At 47.2% G+C, this 27,478-nt stretch overlaps 2 protein-coding genes across 2 annotated transcripts in view; one reads left to right on the top strand and one right to left on the bottom strand.

The window, feature by feature from the left end:
* Positions 1–8,031, top strand: part of GNA12 (G protein subunit alpha 12) — a 37,368-nt gene extending 29,337 nt beyond the window's left edge. The window contains exon 4 of the mRNA XM_010719633.3: positions 852–8,031. Coding sequence (XP_010717935.3) covers positions 852–1,421 — 570 coding nt within the window. The 3' untranslated portion in view covers positions 1,422–8,031. The remainder of the gene's footprint in view (positions 1–851) is intronic.
* Positions 8,032–10,550: 2,519 nt separating this feature from the next.
* On the bottom strand, positions 10,551–23,655 carry AMZ1 (archaelysin family metallopeptidase 1). The gene is made up of 7 exons (XM_085237225.1): positions 23,462–23,655; positions 17,445–17,874; positions 16,644–16,811; positions 16,168–16,296; positions 15,721–15,884; positions 15,288–15,464; positions 10,551–11,415 (listed from the first exon to the last, which is right to left on the bottom strand). Exons 2-7 carry the CDS (start codon positions 17,746–17,748, stop codon positions 10,846–10,848), a joined length of 1,512 nt encoding a protein of 503 aa, XP_085093351.1. The 5' UTR covers positions 17,749–17,874; positions 23,462–23,655; the 3' UTR covers positions 10,551–10,845.
* Between the last annotated feature and the right edge of the window lie 3,823 nt (positions 23,656–27,478).

Below are 27,478 nucleotides of genomic sequence, written 5' to 3'. Positions count from 1 at the left end.
TTTCTGAACAGAAAGCTTGGATGTGCTACAGTTAATGTCTTAATAATAATGATAAAAAGTGGCATTAAAAACTTCAAGGTTATTTAAAATGAACTCTAGTCTTGTGGAACTGAAGCTTAGTATTTGATTAATGTTTTCTGCTAGATAAATATTGTTTATGGCAGCTGCAATTATGCAAATAATCTTTGTCCTCCTGTGTAGTCTCTGGAGCTCATTCTCGGTGCTCTGATGGCTGGTACTACTAAAAAGCAACAAAATTAAACCCTACCAAATAAAACATCTACTACTGTAAAATTCAGAATCAGTAACGAGAACACCTGGCAGGAGGCTGGGAGGAAAAAGAAGGAAGGTGATTTTTCATAAGCAGTAGAAGTTCTAAGCTTGTGAAGAACAAGTTGCTCTGCATAGGGTGTGTTGCTGTAATTGCTGGTCATAGACTGTGAACTGTATTTCCAGGAAAGCTTGCAAGATACCCTTGGAGAGTAATGAACAATGAAAAGTACGATTTAAAAGAGAAAGTCCATTCACTGCCTTACAGAGCAGTGCCCAAATGGTAATAACACTGTGGGTAAGAATTTCATAAAGGTAAAAATAGTCTTCAGCTTGAAAATACGATGCAAAAAGGAGTGCTGGTCCTTTATTTTTATTTTCATAGATCCTTCTGATAGCTGTTTACCAATATTTTTGAGGTAAACACTCGACAGTCCATTATTTTACTTGGATATTCATTTTTCACTTGATAATTAAAAGTAAAAAGGGACTCTTGTTGATTTTTTTTTTCTCATTCAGTACTTTGACATTAACCATCATTTTTGAAGGATTTTTTGACACTCTTTTCATTTCTTTTACAGAATTATTTCCCCAGCAAACAAGATATTTTGTTGGCTAGAAAAGCTACCAAGGGAATAGTAGAGCATGATTTCATCATTAAAAAAATACCTTTCAAGATGGTGGATGTGGGTGGACAGCGATCTCAGCGTCAAAAGTGGTTCCAGTGCTTTGATGGAATAACTTCAATTTTGTTCATGGTCTCCTCCAGTGAATACGATCAGGTTCTCATGGAAGACAGACGCACAAACAGGCTTGTGGAGTCCATGAATATCTTTGAGACAATAGTCAACAACAAGCTTTTCTTTAACGTCTCTATTATCCTGTTCCTCAACAAGATGGATCTTCTTGTAGAAAAGGTAAAGACTGTCAGCATTAAGAAGTATTTCTCGGACTTCAAGGGTGACCCTCACAGGCTAGACGATGTTCAACATTATCTGGTGCAGTGCTTTGACAGAAAGAGGAGAAACCGTAGTAAGCCGCTCTTCCATCACTTCACCACTGCCATAGACACTGAAAACATCCGTTTTGTGTTTCATGCTGTGAAGGACACCATCCTTCAAGAGAATCTGAAGGATATTATGTTGCAGTGAAGGAGAGAAGTCCATGTCCTGTTAAAATTTGCTGGAGGGTTAGATAAAAAGTTTTATCCTTTCTTTATGGCCCTTGCATGTGGTGTAGGACCCATGCTACTTACTTGGCTCAGGAATGCTGTAAACTAGCCAGTCAAAACAGAGGAGCTATAGGCCGAAGGAGTCAAATGTTGATGTTAGCTACTGAATCATTTGGACTAGAAACACTACTGAAACATGGCTGTTGTAGGTTCTGTACCTAGTTTGGAATGCTGAACAACACAACCACCTTCTGCCTTCTTAGAAAACAAACAAACAAAAAATCTCTGACAAACCATATATGAAAGACACTTTGTTTTAAATGGAAATACTTATTTTTCAGAGACAGTAGTCATACAATCTGCCTTTTTTTGTAGTTTGGAGGTGCTGAATTGATCAAACTAACCTAAATGTAATGAGATTAGTAGCTGTATTGGAGAATGTTAATGGAACTTGCATTCTTAACACTAGGAGTGTAACCAGGTCTGGTGTGCAGTTTAGTTTTGCCACAGAACTGGAATCTACTAATTAAGGTGGATGCACAGCTCTTGTCTGAAGGTTTTGCATGAGTCTCCTGAAGCTTAAGTTTAAAACTGTTCAAGGAAACCCATGTTGGAGTAAATTGGATGAAAAGTTAAGGCCTTGCTTGAGAAGGGCTTATTTTGCACTACGTGTAAAAGGTATTATTACATCATGGGGAATCTGATTTCCTTGGTGAAGCAGCCTGTGCTAGAGCACCTGACCCTGTATGAGCACAGCGGGTGCTTGAGTGAGATGTGCTTCATGGAAATCCAGCACTGTCCTCACACCTGCAGTTTGGCAGTAATTGTGAAGGTTCAGGATCACATGACGGGGCTTCATCTATATTTGAAAGTTTGAAAGCTGATTAAACTCTTATGCAAAGGTCTTGGTAGTACAGCTGACGACTGTTTGATTAGTTGCAATCAGCTGAATGTATGGGAGGACCGAACACCCTAGAGATCCCAGTTTTACAGCTGCACTGATATGTTTGGACAGCAAGACCTTGCTGTCAAATTAGCCCTTAATCTGTGTCTTAATGGGATCTTTAGCCAGTAGTAATGCGTGTGTAATTCTGAGTACAGTCAAGGTTGGAGTTGCCCATTTTGGGCAACGGTTTGTGTATATTCAAGAGGCTATGAAAAATGTTGATATGAACTGTTAATTTCTTAGCTCTCAATCTGTGTAACTATCAGGTGCCTTTTCTGTGTACAGACATATCAGATCTTTTCTATTACAGTGGGGTATGTGAACAACCTTACGACCTGCCTTTTTATCAGAGCACTGTAGTGCTATTCTTTAGGTAACTTTCAAACGTAGTTTACTGTGCAATTTTTGTCATAGCTTTTATCTGAGAATAAAACCTGAAGGGCTGTTTGTACCCATACAAAGGCAGCAGATTCCCTGGAGTTCTTTTTCCCCACTGAGACTGCAATGGCATGTCAAAACAAGCAACGTTTTACTTCAGCTGGTGATCCCATGGGAAATGCGGTCTAAAACACATGAAAGGACAACGGAACAGGATTTTAATTTGGATAAAATCTGGAATCTTTCTTCCCCTCTGAAGCCTGCAGATGTTCGTATCAGCGTGTTTGTGTGGTTTCCTACTGTAGCAATCTCTGGGTTTTCTTTGTGCAGCTTCAGAGTGGAAGAGACGTGGCTGTGTCGGAGTTACGTAACGCGGGACTGAGGTAAGAAGCAGTGAAAAGTTGCAGGCAGGAAAATCCAGGCAGCAAACTTAAGCAGGAGTTAGCTTTCTTCTAACAAGTCTTATTTTTGCCAGGACCAAGTCTGTCTTATAGATGTTCATTCAATTTTAGCCTCGAAGGGGAAAAAATGTCATGTGTCAAATATTCAGATGAAAGCAACTCTTAAGCTTATTACGTTTGGTTTTACTACCCTGGCGATGCAAGTAAGTTTACTTATTGTGTAAGGTTCATTTCTCTAAGCTAGTCCATTTGTTAGCTGAAAAGTGAGATTGTTCCAACACTTTCAGGCTTTTCTTGGAGTTCCTGATAGTAGCTTCCACTTCACACAAGGCACTGGAAAAGAGGAGGCAGTTGTGAGCTGACCAACTTCTAGTTTGACTTGATTTTATTTCCTAGTTTGCTGTGACTTCGTTCTTTTACTACATTTTCTAATGGACTAATATTGTGCTTGTTTTCAAATGAGTTAAGCCTTTCAACTCTATTTTTTTTCCCTCAATAATTACCTCAGCTTACAGTCTCGATCTACTGTAGCTTTACCTGGGAGGTGTAGCACGGAATTTCCTGTCCTGTTTTTTCTCTTCATGGTCATCTATGGCTTTAAAACTCTAAGCAGAGCTAATAATGCAACATATATTTTAATTAATATGATCTGCACCTGGAAATGAAGCAGAATGAGTTATCTCATAATGAGCTCTCAATCTTGCTAGTGTTTTGGGTTTTTTGCATGCTGTAGCAGTTTTGCACAATAAGTCCAAGATTTAGGGAAGCAGGTTGTTCCCCTTGTGCCCGTCATTGCCTTTCCTCTGTCTGGTGATAAAATGAGCCTCGACATGATGCTCTAGGCTGCAGAAAAAGAAAAAAAAGAGTTGTTTGGCTCTATAGGCTGTTTTCTGTGTAACTTTGATAGGTTGGTTCACACCAGCAACTCAAGGTCAGGAGGATGCTGATGAGAAGTGAAGCACTTCACAAATCTGCAGAGGATTTGGACTGTGATTGAAAAGGATTATTTTTCAGGTGGCAGGTGAATGTCTTTTTCTGCTAAATTCTGACTCTACTTCTTGCACAACTGAAGTATTTTGTTCGTTTGTTTGTTCTCCCAAACTAAGTTGTAGTATAATAAAGCCAAAAAGCCATGTTATGGTAAATCAGTTGGTTATTAAAGCAGAACTTGGGTGACTTAGGTTGTACAAACATCTCAGGACAGGCTTGATCAGTTGCTTGGTCCTTTTGCAAGAGACAAAAAATTAAGTGATGTCCTGGAGAATGCTGCAGGTAAACACAGCTGGGGAGAACATCTTTTTTGTTCTTAACTTTATGAGGTTATGGTTCATTTGCTAGTCAGGAAATAGGTCACAGGCAGGGTTGTAATCAGATGGGGACTTTGAATAACTCTTTAGAGGGGGGGGGAGGAAAAAAAAAAGGTATTTTGTTGTTCCTCCTCTGATACTGCAAGTCAATGACCGGTGCTGGGGTGATGCAAATGGGTCTTCTCTTCCAAGGACAAAGAGAGGAAGCAATTGCATGTGCATGCAGGAGAGGCTTATGTAATCTTGCAGTTTTAAGTAGAAAAACTAAATGGGAGTCTTTCATCGAACACTTCTTTGTATTTGGTTTTGAGCTAACATAGTGCATCAGTCAGTACAATTCCTTCAATTGTAGTGCTGTCATTTTCTGAACAGTTCTTAGATGGCAATACCAGACAGCATAGTAAATTGAAATGACATATTTGATAGGCAGTTATCACTTCAAAGCAGTTAAATATTTCCTAATCTTGATTCTGAAACTGAAATTACTGGCCACTCAGCTTCATGCTACATCTCAAAGATCCTTTCAGGTTTAAATGAAGAATGTATCTTGCTCTATTCAATACAGCAGCACAGATTATTTGATGTGTTAATAGTTGAAAGTTGGATATATTGCTGAGTCAGACCCAGAGCTAATCACGTTAGCATAAAGGAGTTCCTAAAGGTGTGTGTGTGTGTGTGTGTATATATATATATATATATATATATATATATATATATATATATATATATATATATATATATATATATATATATATATACACATATATATGCTTTCTGAGCTGACTGAAGCCAAAACCTCAGCCAGGCAGAGTGGAGGATTGTGCACTAATTCAGAACAAAACAAAAACACTCCTGTAGTGAAGTGGAGCAGGAAGAGCTCGTCTGTATGTGGCACTGCAGGCTCGAATTTTATGCCACCAGGGTAGCTGAAATAGGTTTAGTTATGGAAAACTGTCCATTCAAAATGCTCCCCACCCTAAGGTGCTCAGTACTGCTGGTAGTGTCATCTGTAAAGAATTACAGAATTAAAGAAATTAAAGGAATAGTCAAGTGACAAACAACTATTCTACACAGAATGTCATTTGAGTAAGTACACCCTTTGCCTTCTTTAGACAGGTTTCTGGATATTAACTTCATGTTTTGCAGTCTTTTCTCTGTATGTACCTTTTCAATTTTCCTGAAGCCAAAACTATGGGAATTTTGTAAGAGACCCCTTCAGTTTTCAAGTAGTGAATCTGAACACCCAACTTAGCTTTGCATGTGCTGTCAAATACTTTTGGGGCCGATAGACAACTTGATCCATGCCAGCTTGAGAAAAAATAAGATATGCAGTATAATTCCCTGTAGCTTGAAATATAGGCCAAACACTGACTTCCCATCATTAGACCTAGGTAGTGGCTCCTACAGGTTCAGTAGTAGCCTCTTTTCTGGATAATTTTTCTAGTATAAAGACACACAATGTAGTCAGGGGTTTTAATATAGCACTGCCAACTCTTTACCTCAGTGCACTCTTCATTAATTCTGTAACACAGGAAGCAGTGAGTAGGGTGCTTCAGCAGCATCCTTAAAACATATCTATGCCTACTTTAGTAAATGATGCACATGGAGCATCAGTTATGGGACAGAAATCTCAGGCTGACATTGGGCCACATTTGGGCTGAGTTAGTCCCAACTCCATGCATTTCTAGGTGAGGACTGTCTAGCCTACTGAGGAAGTAATTGGCAAGGCAATACGAAACCTTGTGCTTTTTACTATTACTTATTTTGTAATTAGCTGGAGTGACCTCTGCTTTGTGCTGTGAAGTGGGCACTTCTTTGTTTTGACACTGATTTATTTACATGGATGGAAATGAGCTATTGGAGCTGAAACTGCTGTCCTCCCAACCAGGTGATGTTCTCTTTGCTCATCTTGGTGGTTGGGCAGTTTATCTTAGTTCTTTAAATTTCTGTCTTTTAACTGCATTTGGAAAGCAGTGTTGAAGTGTCTGTGTTGACATGCTTGTCTTCTTATTGGGTGGGGAGTATGGAGGTACTAGATTGTCAGTGCTAGTGCCTGGCTTGGCAAACCGTATGACAACCCAGCTCTTGGCTTATGTCCAAAGGTCATATCTTGTGTCTGATGTGAAAATGATCATGGTCAGAGAGAAAAAGAGCGGCACTGACTTCCAAGGTAGGCATTCTGGTAAAAAGCCAAAGTATGTTGGAAGGGAGCAGGAGAGGGGAGCTATTTCCTACACAGATCTCAAAAGTTGATGGCGCTTGAAGACTGAGTGTACTGAAAAGAAATGCCATCTGTATTGACCTCAAAAGTTTTGAGTGGCTCCAGAGAGCTATTGGTTGTGAATTAAGGGCAGCAGGCTGGTGAGGCTGGCCCTGCTGTTGCTGAACACCCCTCCATTGTCAATTTCTTCACCTGTTCCTAACTGGGTGCTAAAACTCAATTCCTGATAAGATACGATCTGCAGATCTCTGGGCAGAGTGCATCTCACTCTTTCCTAGCAGCTTCTTCGCCTTTCTTCAAGATACTGGAGCAGGAGAAGAATTTCAGGGGAATGGCTAGATAAGATACTGTTTCCATTACTGGAGTAAAATGTACAATTGATGGAAAGGCAAATTTTTGCATAAGGAGGATCAAAGGAAGAGATTCTTATGAGGGAAGGAACAGATTTGAGTTGTACTGCTTTTCTCTGCTCCTGCCTCTGGTCAGCCTTTTGTGCAGAGCTTGTGTGCAGGTGGGCAGGAACGGCAGCTGGGAGAAGCCAGCAGGGAGGAGGGGGATGTGGAAGAAGGATGACTTTTGGTAGTTCACAAGATTTGAAAAGCGTGCTCAATGGATTGAGGTTTGAAAACGTGTTCAAACTCCCGCTCACACTGAAGCCATTAACAGTCTTTAGGATAATGGGTGTTTTTTCTGGTGTACAGGTTATGTTGTCTGGGATGTGAAATGAGCTTGAATTGATGATAAATGTTGAGCAGTATTTTTGGAGATGCTACTTAACAAAAATGCTAGTATTTATTGCTCTTGTGATGAGTTGTCTTGTTCATGGAACCAATATGTATGAAAGCAAACTGACAAGCACCAAGTTATCTTGTGACACAATCACGTAGCTAGGAAGCCAATTAACATTACCTTTTATTCTGCAATTTACTTGCTCTGTGGTGCCTATGCATTGTAACACATACTATGCAATATCATTCTTTTTCTAAACCAGTTCACTACATTGGGCAAGAAGGGCCTAAGTTTAGCCTTAATTTTGTAACAATTCACAGGAAAGTACTTCAGAAACAGTGACAAACAAAAAGAGGTTTAAAAAATAAACCACACAAAATAAAAGCACAGTTCCAGACTGCTCACGTAAGTGTCTTTCTAGCACCAAAACAGCATCCACAATAGAGACAGCTACTTGCTGTAATAGTTTCAACTTATGAAAACTGTGTACTAGATAAAATTATATTGTGATGTGTAAAAAGTGTATTTTATAGCTTTGGTGACTTAGTTTACTGTTTTGTATATATGAATTTTATAAATCTATTAAAACTTGACTTGTTATACTGTTCTTTATGGGTTTTATCTTTCAAGAGAGTCTGGAGTGACTTTTGCTGTGAAAAGATTTCTGCAAGAAAGCTGCTTTTTTTTTTTAATAACAAATACAGCATGGAGTGCATGAAACAACAGCTGTCATGCAATAAAACCTTCTTCTGTAATCTGTGTACATCTCCCACCTTTCCAGTTCTGGTCTGAATCATTCTTCCTCAACGTGTTTGGGAATTGAAGGCTGGTGAAACATTAACCTATATAAAACTTCCAGTCATTCATCTGTAATGTTTCAGTGCATGTTTTAGGCATTAGAAGTGATGGGAAGTGCAAAGGGAGAGACAGTTTGAATTTGTGCTCATGTATTTTAAGTTCAGCAGGAGCTTGAAATCCCCTGTTAGGGATTCCTCCTCTGCTGTGCAGCGCCTGATAATAGCTACAGGACTGTACTTGCTGCTTTTCCAGTGCCAGGCCCCTCTTGGACTTGCATACTATGTGCTGGAGTGTCTTTGTACCACTGTGCAGAACTGTTGACCTCTTGAAGAGCCTTCAGCATCCGTGTCTCACAGCACTGCCATCATGGCACCGGCTAATTCTGCCAGAATTGAGCTCCAGTTCTTAGGAATGCTGCTCACTTTTTGTTGCTTGCACTCTGAAAGTTTGCACCTGGCAGGTTTTTGTGGCAAATCTCAATTGTTTCTTGTGTGAGCTGTTAATGCTCAATCAATTACATTGGCAGGTGCACAGTGTGAAACGCTTCATGGAGCACTGTTTGCCTTTCTTTAACTAAACATTTGGAATCTTGTGTCCTCATCTACATCAGGGGCTTTGGGAATGGTTGCCTTTTGTTCCCTGAGCACTTTCAGGTGATGGTGTGTTTTCAGGTGATGGTGTGTTAGCAATGGTTGGTATCTGAAAATGAGGGCAGGTGAACTGCAGACTCAGTATGTGCTTGTGAGCACACCTGGGAACCAAACCTTGCTGATTTGGAAAGCCCTGGGCTCTCAGCAGCCCCTGCCTATAACCACACAGCTGATAGCACCTGTGGGCCTTGCTGAGCTCCTTGGGATTGAATGCAGCTCTGAGCTGCTGTGCTCATCTACTCCTTTCTCCTGGACAAGCTGAGCTGGTAAGTGCTGGTTCTGTTGCTACAGCGTCAGAAATATCTTATTAGTGAGCAGCATTTCTTCATCAGCTCTGTGCTTTCACAACAGAGCACATGTCAGACCGCAAGCCAAAGCCTCGCAGAGGGAGGTTCCCATCCCTGGCTGCTGCCTGCAGTTCCTGTTGCTCATGCCACCTTCTTCTGTGTTATCTTTGGACTTGGTTATGAGAGAAGGCCATCTCCCTCCCTCGGGCAGTGTTGTGCTGCATTTATGGCATCTTTGGGAAAAGTTCTAGAGTCCAGCCTAATGATTCCTATGGAATTGAGTGAGAGCAAACAGGGCTGAACAAAAAAGATCTCATGCTTAAAATAGTGAATCTGTTATAGCAATGCATGAGTTAGCACGGGGCAGTGAGTGGAGCTGTCATTCCTGTAGGATTTGCTGGGGGCTTTCTGCTGTTGGGTCGGGAGCCCTGAGCCAGCCCTGCCCACCCCAAGAACACATAGGATGATTCCTGAGGCCGTCCTCACACAGCATGCAGGGCAAGTGCTCTGGAGGGAAATGCCCTCATCTCCCTCAGCTGAACAGGCCCTGCCTGCTTTCTGTCCTCTGCAGTTGCTAATTCAGATACGTTCAGCAGGGAGAAGGCTGAAGCTGTGTCCCTGGGAGCTGCAGGGATGTTATCAGTGAACCACAGACGGTGAGGGCTCAGCCTTGCTGGTGTGTAGGTTGCTGAGTGTGGTGGGAGCCCCACCTATACATACCTGTACCTGCACACAGCGTGCCTTGTGTGGGAGGCAGCTCCCAGGGCCAGCATGGCTCCCATTCCTCATCAGTGAGCACTTACAGAGCAGAGAAGAGCACGAAAGCTGTGGTTTTGCCTTCTCAAAGCAGGGAGAGGAATGCATGTGTAATTCCCCCTGTTACAGTTAGTAATCCATGTGCGTGTGAAATCTTTTACTTTGCCAGTTTTTTTTTTTCTCTCCTGTACCAATCTACAGAGGATGTGAGTGAGTAGTTCGAGCTCATGGCTCCAAGCCTGGCTTTGAAGTGAAGCAGCTCCAGAGATCCCCTTGAGTGTCCACCAGCAGCCACACAAATGCTGTTCTTTATGGTGGATGAGCTGCCAGGGAGCTTTCTGCTCTGCTCACCCCCTTTGTGCCCATCCACCCCCACCTCCCCCTGCTCAGACCCCCCGGTCTGGCCTCAGCTGTGCTCCGGTGCTCAGCCTCCAGCTGACAGAGCAGGGACCGGAATAGAGATGAGTGTTTTGGTGTGGGAGGAATAATAGCTGTGCTTCAGTCAGAAATGCTAAGTAGGAGAGAGCTCTGTGTATGGAAGAGAGCTGCCCCGGTTTAATTTGCATCTGTTTGTTCAGATGGCCCAAGCTTCTGTGTGAACTTGTTTGGTGTTCAGCATAGAGACTTCCCACCTGATTTCAGACCAAATGAAACACAGCATGGAAATGAAGTTGCCTACACTGGAGTTGATGGGAGCTTGTGGTCACACTGTAACTTAAACCAGCACAGAAAAACCCTTAGCAAAGAACTGATCACGTCAAAAAGATGCTTGCAATCAGGAAAAAAAAAAACAAAACAAAACACCTTTTATTCCCGGGAGAGTTCCAGTTTCTCTGTGGCAGCAACAACTTGTGGGGGGAGGTCAGAGGCAGGGCAGCAATGCAGCTAAAGCCTTGGCAGCAAAGCTGACCCATCCAAAGGCAGGCCCTTGCTAGTTGTCCTCCCACCTCCAGCGATGAGGGGATGATTCCCCTTTGGACAGTTTTCTGGAACTCAGTTTCCTCCGCAAAGAGGAAAATTTGTCTCCGAGAACTTTCCGTAGCCCGGTGTTGTCCCTGACAAAGGGCAGATCCTTCTTCATAGCGGGCAGCTGTCCCGTGAACATGTCCCACCTAGCCAGAGCATCCACAGCCTTGTCTACTCGAGCCAGTTCCTCCTCAGAGACGTTCCTCTCCAGGGCAGCGATGCACATCTCCAGCCACAGCTCATAATCTTTAATGACATCTGGGGGCTGGCTGGGCCCGGCCAGCTGGGGCTGACTCTGTACCTCAGCCAGCGAGCACGACCGCTCGTCCTGCTCCAGCTCCGGGCCGATGGAGAGCGCCTGGCTGCACACATCTGGTGTCAGCGGCTCTGACAAGGAGGTCACGGCCTCGGAGTCGTTCTCGCAGCACATCCCGGAGTCCGAGCTGAGCGGAAGGATGTCCTCTGAGGCTGACAGGTCTGCCGGCTCCTGCTTTGGCCACGTGGACAGCACGGTCTGTGTCCAAGCATAGAGCTTCTGCGAAGGGAAGGGAAAAGGTTTCATTTTAGAGAATGAGAAGAAATGGGTGCACCTCACCCAACTTTTTCAGGTAAGCACAAGCATCTCAGGTAGCTCAGTTTGAGGTGCCGTGGCCAGGAGAATGTTCCTTTACACAGCAGGGGCTTTCTCTGATTTTTCATATTTTTTGTTCACCCAGAGGGTGGTGAGGCACTGGAACAGGTTGCCCAAAGAGGCTGTGGATGCCCCATCCCTGCAGGCATTCAAGGCCAGGCTGGATGTGGCTCTGGGCAGCCTGGTCTGCTGGTTGGCGACCTGCACACAGCAAGGGGGTTGGAACTGGATGATCATTGTGGTCATTTTCAACCCAGGCCGTTCTATGATTCTGGTCAGTGTCCATGGGAGTTCTGCTCCCTGTTAGATATGGACTGAATCTGTCCTGTTACTGAAGACAGCAAGAGGAGAATGGAAGACGTTAACTCCCCTGTCTATATGTGATCTCGGCTAGAGCCAAATCAGGGCCTTGCTAGAGGAAGCTGTGTCCTGTAAAAGCTCCTGAGACAGTGCTGAGGAATTCTCTTCCACTGTGCCCTTAAGTCCTGTGGTAATGTGCCCTGTACTCCTAAGAACAGCTCTTCCCCTCTCGAGCTGAAATGCACAAGTTGGAAGGCTGAGCTCCAGGAAAGAATTAATGAAAGGAAAATGTCTGAGACAATTTCCTTTTTAAATATTAAACACTACAGCGGGTTGCTTCTGGCACACTTATGCTGTGGGGAATGAATCACTGCTCCAGTCATCACAGGATAAAAGGTGATTTCCCTGTCTGCCTTGTTGGCATGCATTGGCGTTTCTGGGGTGTTTTTCAGCTTTTGTGGCCTATTTCTCCATCTTTATGCTGCAACTCCCAGCTGATATTGATGCAAAGTACTGCATTTGCTTTGAAAAAGCAGAGGTGACGACTACAGGGCATTAAGTCCAGCTGCAGCCCCAGTGCACTGAGCACTGTGCTGGGTCTGTATAGACACGGAGAGCCTGGTGCTGTGTGGTTGAGGAGCGGGCACAAAATGCCAAGTCCTACAGAGCTGTCTTCTGCCAGAGCACCAGAGCATCTCCCTTCTCCCTGCCCCCTCTCCTTCTCTGTTGCTCTCTCTTCAGGCAAATGACAGAGAAGATAAAGAGCTCAAATTGAGTGGGTGGGAGAAATCGGCCCTGTTTCGTTGCAGTCTGTGCATGGAGCCTCAGGGAAGAATTTCATACAAGAGGAAAATGGACTCTTTCAGCTGGGTTGGTCTGCCCTGCCCCCTCCCTCTGGAGCAAGGAGAAATGTGAAGGGATGCCTCTTCTCCTGCCTCATCCCACCTCCAAGGGCCTTTCCTTCTGGGTGTAAAGCACAAAGGCACCAGAAGCTGCAGTAGGAGGCAGATGAGGAATGGGACAGCAGAACTGTTTGGAAGCTGCAAAAAACTCCGTGGTTTTATGGTGCCCTCTAAAATTCCCAAGACTGGAAGTCTGAGAGAGAGTCATAACTGCTGCTTAGCACCATTCCCAGGACATTCCCACAGTACGTTTGAATTCTCTAAAGGAGGGGATAATTGCCTTGAGTTCACTGCCAAAAGCCAAAAATCTTTCCTGTCACTCATCCTCTGGTGGCTTATGGATTCCAAGACATGAAGGGTTCATAGGGCGGCAGCTTCTTTTTATGTTCTCACATATAAATAGAAAGGGATAATGTTACAGCATCGCTTACCTGCAGGCAGGTAAACCAGCTTTTGTGTCCCAGTGAGCGAGCTTGCAAAGCTCGTTAACATCATGATGAAGATGCAGCTGCCCTGTGCTGCTGATCCAAAGCCTCAGCGCAGCTTGAGCGCTGCCGGTTGTTTTCTGGTTGGTTGGTTTGTTTCGGTGTGGCCACTGCAAACAGTTCAAATTGGTATAGGCACTATGCGCAGAACAGCCTGGGTTGCTGTGAAATGTTGGAGCAGGTGCAAATGGTGGTGGGGGGGGAAAACGCAATGAGAATTGATTGGCTTTCAGTTTTCAAGACAGCCTATATTGGAGTAAGCAGCTGAGCTGACAAAATGGAGTATGTTTCTGAGTGTAACTCAGATAAATAAATGGAAGGGCTCATCCTCCTACATAAGGACTGGTTTCCTGTCGCACGTGCTCTGCTGCCCACAATCTCTCAGTCGCAGCCGTTAGCAGCATTACCTGCTCCTGGGGAGCAGCAGCTTTGTGTCTGGCATTTCCTGCGCTCACGGAGGCCGTCTGGCTCTGCTGACAGGTGGTGATCCTTGCTCATTCTCCACAGGGAGGTGTGACTCCAGGCTCGCACTGGGCCAGCCGCAACTTCCCATATCACACTTTGCAAGAAACTTGGTTTTCAGATTTGATATCGTCTTCAAATGTTCTCTGCTCTATTCACAGTTAACTGTAGAATTAATCTCTGGCACGACTACCTCCTGTCTCAGTGCAGAAGCAAAGCCTCTTACAGCTATCGTCGCAGCCGCCTCAACAGGCTGCGTCTCGCAGAGCTGTCATTGTCAAGGCAGCAGATGTGAGCTTTGGCAAGTGAGGGCTTTCTGTGAGTTTGAGTTTGCTGCTGCCAGGGGATGTTAAGGCAAATACAGTATTTGCTGCAGGTGGAAAGGAAAAGCATTTCTAGAAGAGCTTAATGCAGAGCAGCACTTCTGATCTGGGAGGAGATAGTTGGTGCTGGAAGGTCAGGCATTGAAATAAAGCAGTCCATTGCCCTGGTGCTCTGGGTGATTTGGGGGCACCAAATGGTCACAGGCAGCTCACACCACGAGGAAAGCAGCACAGCATGTGCGTTTTCCTCACGTGCTCTGCTGTGTTTCTGTGTTTTTGTTTCCAAGCTGAATGAAGCAGAGCTGTCCCCGTTCCCATGCTGCTCGTTACAGATATAACCACAGACTTTAAAGCAGGCAGCAGGGGAAAATCCTGTCTGTGAACATGATGTTTGCCAGACAGAAATAATAATGAAGGAGGAGGTAGGATGCAGAGTGAGAACAGTGAGATTACTTATACCCTCCTTGCTGTTCAACTCTTTGAAAGGGTAGATAACAGCAGGACAAGGGGAAATGGTTTTAAGTTGAAGGAGGGAAGATTTAGTTTGGATGTCAGGATGAAGTTCTTTAATATGAGAGTAGTGAGGTGCTGGAATAGGCTGCCCAGAGATGCTGTGGATGCCCTGTCCCTGGAGGTTTTCAAAGTCAGGTTGGATGGGGCCCTGGGCAGCCTGATGTAGTATTAAATGGGGAGATTGGTGGCCCTGCCTGTGGCGGGGGTTGGAGATTCATGATCCTTGAGGTCCCTTCCACCCTGGGCCATTCTGTGATTCTGTTTGGCTACTGAGCCCAGCTTTTTAGCCATGGCAGGCAGAAAAACCCTTTCTGGATCTATGGGAGGTTAGCTCTGCTCCTGACAGTGTCTGTATGCGGTGTTAGCAGTTCTGTAGGTGGGAGAGAAGGATCTATTTATTAGGGAGTAGTCAGTGAGGATCCTTCCTTGTACTGCTAAGCTGAGGAACTGCAGCAAAGTTCCCCGCTAATATTTCCTCTGGGATATCAGCAGCCCCAGAGAAAACCACACTGGCACATGAGAGAGGACATGGACATGGGAACTGCTGCTGCTCTGCCCACAACTTGCTCTGGCTTCACCTCTGCCCACCCTGATTTTGGAAATAGCAATAGTAGAACAGCTGCACTGCCTTTGTCGCTGGCCAGAAGCCCTAGGGCTTGCTTAGAGAGTTGGTCACTGGCCATGTTGAAATCATAGCCCATGTTTGAGGCATGACCCGTTCTCATAGAAGCTGAGCATGTTGATGCTGGGATTTTGGGGGTAGCCCCCTGGCTGGTGGCTCTGTCTCTCACCCTGTAGCGCTCGACAAGCTTGAAGCCCACAACGTGCTGCAGCTTGCGCAGGCAGATGGGGCAGGGCTCCAAGGGCCGCAGCAGGGCTTCATCCAGGCTCAGCGCGCCCTGCATGATGCACTGCAGCCAGCGGCACGTCCCCAGGCCCATCAGGTGGCAGATCTCATGACAGGTCACCTGTTGGGAAAACAAAAATCAGCTGTCTCAGCATTGCTGCGAGTCCTGTTGCCTCTCCATGCAGTCAGCACTGCAGTTTGCTCAGGTGGCACAGGGAGTTGAGGGGTGCCTACATAGAGCACCAAGATGCAAAGTGCTTGGGACTACGGATGTACACGAGCAGAGTCTCTGGGCTGAGAGATAGATTATGCTCAGGCCTGAAGTACTGAACCTCAGATAGCAAGAAATAGGGAGTGCAGGAGACAACTGGTCCTACCTTACAGCACTGGACCATCTCTTGGGCACTGAATGGCAAGGTCCGCTCCCGGCTCTCCTTGCTGACATCACTTAACTGTTCTTTCTTTGTGAGTGGGTTCAAGCTGCTACAGCTGGCCTGGGGGAAATCCCCAGAAAATCTGGCGAAGCTGCAGACACCCACTTCTGTAAAGACAAGAGTACAGAGGCTAGGCATCAGTGCTTGTGGCTTTTCTCCAGTTCAATATGCCTGTACTGGTGCAAAAAGACATGCTTCTGAGGTTTGCAGTGCTTTGGCTGCCCCTGCCTAAAATAGTGTCCCCGGATCACTATCCATGAGTCCCTTAATTTTAAGTTGGAAAAACCCAGCTCCTTCCATCAGGCAGTGAAAAAAAAATTAGGGATGATATTTATGCAGTGCTGCCTTATCCAAACCCTGTGCTGGGACATCATCAGACACCAGTCCCACCTTGTCCTGGCAGGAATTTGCTGAATGTGAAGCTCCAGGTCTCACACGGATACAGGTCCAACAGAGTGAGCCCGAGGACACACAGAGCATCCATGGGCTTGTTGTTCTTCAGGAAGTTCAGGATCCCATCTGGACAAACACAGGAGAGATGCCTGTTAAATTGAAGCATCCTTGGAAGCATGCAAGAGCCACACAGGAGCAGATTTCCAAATGTGAAAGGCTGCAGAACTTCCCTGTGCATCACCCAGCCCGCGGATTTACTTTGGCTCTGGACAGACTGTGGGAGAGCTCAGCCCACATGAGAGCAACAGTGCTGGATCTGAGCAGAACAGCACAGAAAAAATACAAACAGCAGAGGAAAACATGATGGAAGTCTCTTTGCTTTGTCAAGATTTCTCCCTTCTCCCTTTCTGATGAAGGGTGATGTCAGTCATTTCCCCGTGGAGGGCCTTATCACCACACACCCAGACCCTCACCTGCATGCAGCTGCACTCTGTCTGAGTCCTGGCTGTGACGGTAGCAGCAGTGAATTGATGAGATGGGGATGGAAGGAAGGCACTTCACACGGAGCCCCAGGAAGAAGGACTCCACGCAGCTCTGAAGGGAATCCAGCAGTGAGGGCCCTACAGGCCCTTCGGTCAGGTCTAGGGAGAAAGCTGTGGTGTCAGCACCCCAAGGCCAGAGTGAACCAGGAGCTCTGGGGGGGTCCCCGTGGGTCTGGCCACAAGGCAGGCTTGTTTTGAAGCTAATTGCTAACTCTGGGATGGGGCAGTCATCTCCAGATGGTTTTATGGGTGTGGAGAAGAGGAGGGGGCTCTGTCAGAGGGTCACCATGAGAAAGCGGGGCCTCGCTGCAGAGCAGGAAGGCTATCTTTGAGATGAGCAGTACAGAAAGGTTAACTGGGTGGGGCCAGGGGGCTGCTTGTTGTCTGGGAATTGGCATGGATGGAGCTCCCAAAATGCTGCGTTATCCAGCATTGTTTTACATATGCATACATACAGACGTGTGTGTATATATTTATATATGTACGCATACATATTCATATCAAATCTCACCCAAGGGCACCCATGGTATTTTCTGGGGAGCTGTATTGTTGGCAGTCATCATGACTCGTCACTTTGCATTGGGGATACAGCAGAACCTTTGCTGTTACGGACTTAGCTTTCCTTGTACGAAATATTTCTTGCCTCCTTGGCAGAGAGGAAGGATGGCAATCGAGTTGGGTCCCCCCCCTCCCTCCTGTGCCTTGCTGGGTTGCTGAGTATGGATGCCTTACCAATAGGCTGCAGGTAGATGTGTTTTCTGCAGAAGCTCTGCTTTCTCCTCAGCATGGCATGGTAGAAGGTTTCAAAGTCCTCGGGGGCATCAGGGTGGCTGAGGAGCCAATCGAAAGCTGTCCGGATGAGCAGCGTGCAGAAAAGCGTCCTCTGTGGGTTGTAGGCTTCAGAAAGGAACAGCTTTTCTGCCCTGGAGAAAGCCTTGGCATAGAGCTCCTGCAGGGCCGGGTTGGTGGAGATCAGTGCATCCTTCAGAGCCCGGGGCCCAAAGCTGAACTCCTGAGTGTGTTTGCACTGCAGCATTGCGGAGAGGCCCACGGGCCGTTGGGGACCTGGCAGAACTCAGTTCTCTGAGCTGGTTGCCCCAAGCTTCCAGCTGTGGGATCTTAGTGGGAGCCTGCAGGCTGTGCTCAGTACCAGCCAGGTGTCCTGAAATGTGTGTGAGAGAAAAGCAGTTATGGGATGGTCTGCATCTTCATGAGCATCACTGGTTTATGTACCAGTAGGTGGTGCTCGAGAATGCGCAGCCCCAGTACTGCTAGCAGAGGTCTGGGTTAAATCAGATGGTTGGGTTTATCTATTTATTTATTTATGCTCCAGTTTAAGGTCGAGTGTTGAACCTCTGGCTGTACTAGCCCTTATACGGTGCTGAAAGGCAGTGCTCCTGTCCATCGTAGGAAAGAAGAGCAGAAGTGCCAAGTGGAACCCAAGTGTTTAGCAGCTGTGCTTTGGGAAAAGCTGCTTTGTACAGGTAAGTGCTCCACCTGTGTACAGCAGGATGAAAACAAGCAGGTAGATATGCAAACAAACATTCTAGGAAGAAGTATTATTTTCTGTGAGGCGAGATAATACTAGTTTAAAAGAAACCTGTGTGGATAAGTGTGTGTATCAGCTGCTGGTCATCACTTTGTAACAGCACTATGCAATGAGAGGGGAAAAAAGAAGAGAGGTACAGTATTTTTAGGAGGAACTGGTTAATCTGTAATTTAAGTAGCTCAGCAGTCACCAGGTGCCCCTGGGGACAGAGATATAGCCATGAATTCAATACTCAAATAAGAGTACCAACATGAGCCAGATGTTTTCCTCGGTTACACTGAGATGTCTGTGGTAGATTCACCATAAGATAAAGGTGGCAGCCCTTTCAAATTGAGTTTCTTTATATCTAACCCTTGGGGAGATAGTTGTCTGTTTAAGCAGTCCTTAGAAAAGACTTGTTTTGTGTGATCTTCTGCGGAGCTGAGGGTATATCCCAGAGGAGAGGGAGCAGGTAAAAAGCTTGCTTTTATTTTTGCAAGCTTTGTATTTTGCTGGCATTAAAGCCTGACAGCAGGAGCACAGTGGGATCTGAAGTAGTAAAAGGGCCTTAATCCCATGGAATTCTGGAGATAAAATCTCTGATGCTTTCTCAGCTACCTCTTCTTATTGCCCCAAAAGTATCCATGTTGCTTTTGCAACAAGACTACATGTGAGGTTATTTTGCACTTTGTCACTCAAATAAATCTCTTTGCTTCTGACTTCTAAATTTAAGAGGTTGAAGGGAGATTCTGATTCTAATGAAGTCATCAGGAATTGAATCTTGGCCCTGCTGTAGTCTGAAGCAACGCTCATCCTGCACAAACTCGAAATGCAAGCATCCTTTTTCCCATCATACTCAGAACTTACACTGGGAAAGCACAGGCAATGCTACCACCACTGTGCTGTGTGAGCCCTGTCTGCTGCTCACGAGGAAGCCAAGCTCTGTACTCAGCCTGGGTTGGGGGTGATCTTGCCAAAGGTTTCTGAGAAGCAGGAGCCGCTTTCATCAGCGCTGCCTGTGAGTACGTGGGGATGTGGGAGGAGCTGCTTAGAGAATGAATGGATTTTTCCAAATGGGAAGCAGCAAAGAGTGGATGTATGCAGTAATGAACACAATGGGTGCAGTCTCTTAGCCTGTGTTCCCCCGGGCTCTCTCATGAAATGCAACGTGCACCCAAAGCTATGGGACGTACATTGTTTCCCAAGGCTTCCTAAAAGAGGACATTCACACTGCACCAGACATCCCCAGCAATAAGCATGGGCATTTTGTGAGCTCTCACAATGCACGAGGATGTCCGTGATTACACTTTGGTGCCTGGGGAGCTCAAGGGCAGGAACTCACTTGCAGTCTGGAGCACTGTGTGCCTCCTTCTCTTGGATACCGGTTTTGCTTCCAAGAGAACAGCAGCAACCCATTGCGTTCACCAAATCTAACACCATTACTTCTATTTAACAAGCATTTGTGGAATACCTCACTGCAGGAAATCAGTGCTTCAGAAAAATGTTATGGACATCTTTAGCAGATTCTTTTGCAATGCTGACTGTAGAAGATGGTATCTGTGCTTGATTTAATAGATGCATGCACTTTTTTCATTAACTGGAGTGGTGTGGAAGAGCTTTGTAATTTTTAGTTCTTGCTTTGGGGCTGCCTGCTATGGTGCTCCAGTGTGGTCCTTCCAGAGTGAATGGCACTTCAGCTGCAATGGGCCTTCATTTTCCAGCAGTTTTAAGACACCAAGGCAGTGATGCAGAACTGGAAGCACCAATGCCTCTGTATGCATTTCAGGTATGTAGGAAGGATGTGTTATGTCTTTAGAGCAAACAGCAATTCACTTGATGTCTTGGCCAATGACAAGCCATAGGATCTGATCAGCAAGTCCTGAGGAGAAAGTAACTCCTTATTTAAAAGGCTCTGACTTCTGGTTGCACTTGAGGAAATCCTTTAAGCAAAGTTATAATAATTTGCTGCAAGTGAGGGTCTCCACTCACGGCATTCTCTTTTCATTTTTTTTTTTTTCCTGATAGTTAAAAAAAAAAAAAGTCTTATTTCCAACCTTAACTTTGTTTTTCTCACTTGCAGCCATTTGTTAATGTTCACTTTTTTCCAAAATTGTGGGCATTTGCACAAGAAATTCCCTAAAAATCCAGCCTGAGCAGTCACAGCCTATAGACCCCCATTGTCACACTAACATGTAAATGCTTTCATGTGCAATTCAGGTTAATCGTAAATTATTCCCTTTGCAAACCAGGCACCTATAAATTATTCTCTGTAATTGGAAATTACCTATGAATTATTCTTTTTGAAATTCACATCTATGTCATTCATTCTCTTATTATATTGACATTACTTGCTTGGACAGATATGCTTGGGGCTGACAGCAACAACATAACTCTGGAAAGTCAAGGCAGTGCCATACAGCATGAGCTCATTCATGATGGGATGGCCAACAGAGATGGTCTGGTGTGCAGAGAACCAGCATTATGTGGCCCAAAAAAGGGGCATATATGGATACAGGTTGGCCACTGTAAAGCTGTTCATTTTCTAAGCTGCTTGTAAGGTGCTTCTCTCTGATTCAGGCGTTCTCCCCTCTTGGCTATTGTGCAGTATTTAGAGACAGACTCCTTTAACTGGGCAGCTTGGGTGTCAGAGAGGCATTAGCAGAGACTGTTAAAACTGATTAATTGCTTGAGTTAGGTGCTGTACTGTAAGCAGGCAGTGATAGAGCAGAAGATTCATAGCCGGTCAGCAGCAATGAAGAGCCCAGAGCAAACAGAACAAGCATTAGCTAATTATCAGCACACCCTAGTTGCTCTAATAGCTCTTTTCCTGAGATTTGCAGTTGATATCTGCTGCTGCCACTTGCAGAGCATTCTCACCTTCCTGGTATAACACAGATGACCTGAGAGCAGTTTTATCAATGTTTGCTGACAGCACAGAATGGATGCTCAATGGGCAAGTCCAGCACAATGGGACAGAGAGGACGTGGACGTGTGCGAGGATTTAAGCCCAGTGCAAATTATGTCCTCACTGTTCCTCTCCTCCCTCAATGACCTGGCTGCAGTCTTCACACAGCCTGAGGCTTTGCCTACCCACTGAGCTCAGCTGCCAAGGTCAGAATAGATCTCTTTTTGCCAGGTTCAGACCTGGAAAGGGACAACTGGAGGCTGTGGGGGGATTTGGGGATCATTAGCAGCTCTCTGAATCTGCTCTGCTCACAGAGGAAATACACCCCGGGTCTGATTCTGCCCCATACTTGTGCCCATGGGGAGCTGGAGCCCTTTTCAATCAATGGCAACAAAACGCTGAGTCAGATCTCAGTGTGTTCCCATCCACACAGTCAGATAAAAAACCTCCTGCTGCCATATCCCAATAATATTTATGCGTAACGTCTCCAGAATACGCCTGTGACTCTGAAACAGATGACTTGTGTGGTCTCTCTGAAAATGAGTCACTCCCAGGAAACCTCCTGAGATTCACTTGGGAGGACAGTCTACCTGCAGTCTGTAACCATGGGGGCTTATTGCTGCGGGGCTCTGTCCTGGAGGGGTGTCCTCACCTCAGTCTGCCTTGTGACTTCTGCTGGTCAGGGCAGATGGACAACCCATAGGCAGAAAGGTTTGTGGTATTAAAGACTGGAATTGTAAAGGTCATTAACCACCTAAGATGGAGACAGATGCTTGCAGATTATTTCCAAGCACTTACACATCCGCTTCCCTCTTGATTTTATGTTAAAGCCTGCTCTCTTTCATACATTCTGCTTCGTATGAATATGTATTAAGGACATGCATTACCCATAGTTTGTCTTCTATCCTAAGGATTTCATTCTGTGCTCATAAATAATGCTGCTTTTTCGTGTGTGTTTTCTATTTAAGGATCTCTAAGAGCCACACAAATACTACAGAAATATCTGCGCTGCCCTACAGAAGAGGAGATGAAGGTATGCACCCTCTGTCCTCTTCCCACTCACACCCACTATCTCACTGGTTTTGGTGCTCGTGGATTTTTCATTCTCTGGTTAAACTCTCAGTGGTGTTTCTCCCATGCACCTGTGAGATGAAGGGATGGCTGCATTCTTCTTCCCTTGCTCTTACATACAACAAACTTGCATGCATTGCTGGATATTTTCTGCGCGTTTAGTAACCAAGAACCCAAGGGCAGCCCAGAATTAGAGCACGCTGCCTATCGGTGCTCTACAACAAACGTAGTGCTGCCAAGATATCCAGGCTGTAATCATTCACAGCTCTGGGCACTTCACTCTTCATCGTACTTGTCTAGACAGACTAAATGGGTTCTGCAAGACAGCCCCAGTGTCAGCCAGGATAGAAGCTGCAGGGTTTCCATACAGAGGAATGCCCAAGCAGGTATGGCTACGGTTAGATATTCCCTCAAGTGCAGGCATTATAAAAGTAGTTCATCATGTGGTATAAATGCACTGTAATGCTGTGTCTCTTCCCCAGGAAACCAGGTGCTCAGTAAAGCGGCAGCACGAGGCAGGGGATGCTCCTTTTGCAGTATCTCTGTCAGGGAGCCACACAGCAGCGCGGCTGCAGAGGGCAGCCCCACACCCACGACCTCACCGTGGCCGCCTGTACCCGAGCCCTCGGCAGCTGGAGCTGTTTCAGCGAACGGGCACGTTTTGGAAGTGCTGCAGGAGCAGCTCCTGCTCTGGGGGACCCCCAGGCCCACCCGACCCTGCAGATTTGGATCCGGGGCATCTTGCTCCGGGATCGCAGGGCTTGGTATGAGCGGAAGGAAGCGATTCCTCAGCGCCCTGAGCCGATGCCCCACGGCCCGCAGAGCCCAGCTGAGCCCCCGCACCCAAACCCCTGGGAGGATGCTCCAAGGGCAGCTCCCGGAGCAGAACCCCGGGCACGCCGAAACGATGACCTAAGGATGTCTTGGAGGTGCTGGGGGATGCCCTCGCCGAAGCCCCACCATCCCTCTGTGGGAGGAATACCCCAAGAGCAGCCCCCTGCACTCCGGCATAGGGGCTGCCCCAAGCAGGACGTTGGTCACGTAGAATGATGCCCCCAAGCCTGCTGCCCCCAAAAGGCAGGGACAGCCCACGGGGGGGGGGCGAGGAGGGGTAAATCCTACGGAAGGGTCCCGACCCCCCGCCCTCCGGAACCGGCAGCCCCGATTCCCTCCCGGTTAGGATGACCGCTCGAATCCTCGCGGCTCCGCGCCCACCCCGAGCCCCCCGGGACCCCCAGCACTCACCGCCCGCCGGGCCGGGGCTGCGGAGGCCGGGGAGGATCGGCAGGGCCGGGGCAGCCGGCTCGGGGCTGGCGAGGCGGAGCGGAGCCGGGCAGCGGCGGCAGGAGGAGCAGCGGCGGCGGCGGCAGCAGGAGGAGGAGGAAGAAAAAAAGGGGGAGAAAAAGCGGCACGAGTGGGGCTTGGCCCCTCCGCCGGGAGCCCACGGGATTCGCCGAGCCGCCGCCGGGAGCCGCCCCGAACCCCGCGGGGAAAGCGCCGGGGGCAGCGCCGGAGAGGGGCCGGGGGGACCGGCGGGCAGCGCGGGGACTGCACCCTGCCTCGGGCTGCAGGATAGCCCCGCAAAATGGTTTTGGAGGAAAAAGGGTAAACGGGACTCTGGGAAGGGGTTGTCGGCACCGGCGGGTCCCCGCTGGAGCCGGGAGAGGAGCGATGGGAGCGCGCTCCTGCCGGGAGCCCGGGGCTGGGCGACGTGCCGGTGCCGCAAGGGCTGAGAGCTCTTTAATCTGCTCTGTTAATAAGAAAGGAAGGTTGGAGTGGGTGTCTGGAGAGCAGAGCTCTAGTTATGTGGTTGTACCGGAGACTGATGAGATCTGCTCCATGGGAGTGGTGGCTGTGTTTGCCTTGATGCTCCTCTTAGCGCGTCTCTCTCGCATGACGTGGATGTGTTTCTGTGTCCCAGGGTGTCCTTTAATTTGGGAATATTATCTGTTCTCAGAAAGGTTAATTACGCTGGAGGAGTGGATCTCCAGCCCCATTTCCTCATGAAGTCTAGCTTTTGTGTTTTGATCCTTTCGGTGCTTTGATCCTGAGTTTCTTCATCACTAGACAGAAGGACAAAGGAAGATCCCAGTTGGAACCTGGACTTTGTCCCTAAGTGACACAAACAGAAGTTAGGAATACATTTCTCAGGCTGTGGAGCCGCAGTGCTCCTTGCAGCCCACACTGCAGGCACAGCTCTGCAGGGTACAGCAGGAATGCTCCACCAGAGCCTCAGTGGCCATACAGGTGGGTAGATGCAGTGCTGCGGGGTTAGTGAGCACCAGGATAAGAAAATCACTGCATGCAGCAGCCTGCCACCCTGGGCTCTGCATTGCTCTTAAGGCACTGAGAGCATTGTGGTGAGAAATTGCCTTAATTAGCTGCTATCGTAATCAGAAGGAGGGGAGCAGCAGCAGTCTCACCTGGCAGCCTCTGTGGGAACCCTTCTGCAGTGCAGCGTGGGGGCAGGGCAGGGCTGGGCCCGACGGCCTTGCAGCATCATCCCTTCCGTTCATCCGCTCACCAAAGCACGGGAGATGCCCTCTGTTCAGTTCTAATTGGTTGCTGCTTGTAATTAGTGTTTATTTGTATTAATTATCTGAAATGATGTATCTGTGTGTTGTTTGTAGTACACCATCAGTGTTCAGAGCAACACAAACCCCAGACAGGCAGCTCCTGCCCCAGAGAAGCCAAGAGCTAAACGAGGCAGCAATGCTGGCAGCGTGCTCCAGGAATGGAGATTTAGGTTTGTTTCCTACAAAACCTATTGCATGTAACCTTGGTATTTAATGCTTTCTTTAGCTGCCCACCTACAGATCAGTCAGCACAGCTGAACAGGACTGGTGCTGCTGTGGTGTCCTCACAAACAGAAGGGAATCTGCCCCAAAACAGTACCAGGAGTGGCTCTTCAGAGAGTGCCTTTTGGTCATTTGAAGAAAGCTGCATACATGGACATCTCCATGAAGGAAAATGTCAGTATTGAGTGCTTTGTGAGCCATGGACAGGAGACCAAATTACAGCCAGAGGCTACAGCCAGACAAGCTGAAATGAGGAAATAACACACTGGGTTTTTTTCTTTAGAATGAAGCTGATGAGCTCCTGGAATAAATTGCTGAGGACAGTGAACGCCTCCACATATGTTGGAGTTTTCCAAACAAGATAAGATGCCCTTTCTGTGAGATGGGCTCCAGACAGGCACACAGTGCTGGGCTTTGTGCAACCAAGGAAGGTTCTGCTTCTGCTGAATGCTGCAGGTGTGACACTTTCTCCTGGGATTGGTGCTTGGGCTGTTGAGAAGTTGGTATTATTTCTCTGTCTTTGCAATCTGCAGCAGTTTCGAAGAAGGCAGGGTGCATTTAGCAGCAGTCTGGTCTGCTACCACAAAGCAGAAATGCGTATGAGCAAACTTTCTTAAAGTTTGAGTGTGAAAAGCAGCCTTGACAAAGCACTGTGGGTTCATCTCCTGTTCCTGCTCTGTGGCCGCAAAGCCCTGATGTAGATTTGGGCAGCCCTGCAGAGGGCTGCATTAACAGCAGCCACTTTGTGCTTGGTCCTAACGCAGGTGCAGTCCTGCCAGGAGCACCAGGAGGAGGACGGGGGAATGCACCAGAACAAGAGCCTGGCCTTAAGATGCTGCTTTGCAAAAAGGAGCGATGTAAAGGTTTCTGACAGGGACAGACTTTGGGTGCTGTGCATTGATGGTGAGGGAAAAGGAGAAGCAGGACTGAGCAGATTGTGGCAGAGGCTGAGGGTTACCACACTGGGAGTGCTGCTGGGGACAGGTTTGCCTTCTTTGTAGGCTAGAGATTTGTTTCTGATAGCAGGACGGTCTGAAGCAGGAGATGAGGAATCAATAAAGCAGGTGTTCTTCTTATACAGGCTAGGGACTGTGTCAGACAGGCTGTGGCAGCTTTGTGCTTCCCCTCTGAAACTGCTGTTCTGGCTCTGCCTGCATCAGAGGGCACGAGAAGGGGAACCATTCCTCGTCTCTTCCATTCGCTCTCCGTAATGTCCTTAAAAGCTGTGATGTGTCTCTCTGGTGCCTGGACAGGTTCCTCCTGTGCCCAGCTGCTGCTCTGGGCACAGCCCATCCATCGCCCTGCCCTCAGCAGTTGGGATGGACCTCATGGAGGCAAACAGTGATGTTGTCGGGATTTTTTTGCCTTTTCCACAAAGCGGTGAGGAGCAGCTGCAGCGAAGGATGTTGGAGGAAAAGGGGAGCAGCAGGCAGCAGGTCCTTTCTGGAAGGTGAGAGAGCTGAGGCATCAGTGTCCCCAAGGCCCTGGGACCATGCCTGCAAGCAGAACTGTCCCTCTGCACTGTGTCCTGGCACAGCCCAGCTCCATCAGTGGGCTGGTGCTCCTGCAGTGACACAGACTGGAAGAGACAAACAGCCCCAGCCCTGCTCTGATCAGTGAGTGCAATCTGCTGATACAACTGCTGCTGGAGGGAGAGGGGAGGGAAGGGAAAGGAGAACGGCGATTAAGTGAAGCGGGAGCTGTTTATTTGCAGATCTGTTACTAGGTCATGGTACCACCTATATCCTGGGTTTATTAAGGCTTTTAAATGGAGCCTGAGGTTTGAGACCCTGGGGAAGGGGCTGTCCCTCCTGCAGCTGGCTGATTGCTGCTTCAGTTCCGCTGTACTGCTAATAGAAGGAAAACTTCTCTTATCCCAAGCTCTGCTCGTTTGCAGAGCTGCTTTCCCTTTTCAGCACTGATCTCGTGTTTGGAATCTCCCTGTGGGCAGTTGGTGTGTGTGCTCCACAAAGGAAGAGAGATTTCAGATTCCTGTATCTTTGCAGAGGGTTTAGGTACTTTTAAATTCATTTTTATTTTTGCTGCTGGCAATGTTAGGGATCAGTGCTTTGTGGCTCCTGTCCGAGGTTCAGGAGCCCCATGGAAGGAGGCTGTGCTGGAGCAATCCATCCCAGGCTTTAAGCCCAGCCCGGACCTGCTCTGTGTCTTCCCTGGGTTCAGTATTGAGGCCAGCAGAAATAGCATCTCACCTCCCAGTGCCAGAGGAGGTGCTAAGTAGGACAAAGTTAAATTTGGGATTATTAGGAAGAGAAGAAGTGCAGATACTTCAATACACTTTTGTCTGATGGTAACATCAGAACACAGATGTGAAGAGAGCTGCCCTTTGCGGAGGGCAAAGCGAGGAGGATGCAGTGATGCAGTGAATTACTGGGCAGAAGTGGGTGTTTGGGAGCACTTTGGGTTTTCCTCGTGCAGATGGGGCTGACTCCCAGTCCGCGGCATT

Source organism: Meleagris gallopavo, chromosome 16 (genome assembly GCF_905368555.1).
Source record: "Meleagris gallopavo chromosome 16, MGAL_WU_HG_1.1, whole genome shotgun sequence".
NCBI classification, from domain to species: domain Eukaryota; kingdom Metazoa; phylum Chordata; class Aves; order Galliformes; family Phasianidae; genus Meleagris; species Meleagris gallopavo.
Note: the sequence above shows the minus strand (reverse complement) of the source record. Positions and strands in the feature narration are given on the sequence as shown.

Excerpts from the sequence above, each read along its gene's own strand:
- AMZ1 (XM_085237225.1), bottom strand. The coding sequence starts at position 17,748 with ATGCTGCAGTGCAAACACACTCAGGAGTTCAGCTTTGGGCCCCGGGCT. Across the intron at positions 16,297-16,643 it reads CAGAGTGCAGCTGCATGCAG|ATGGGATCCTGAACTTCCTG; the intron begins GTGAGGGTCTGG and ends GTGTTTGTCCAG. Across the intron at positions 15,885-16,167 it reads CAAATTCCTGCCAGGACAAG|AAGTGGGTGTCTGCAGCTTC; the intron begins GTGGGACTGGTG and ends TTGTCTTTACAG.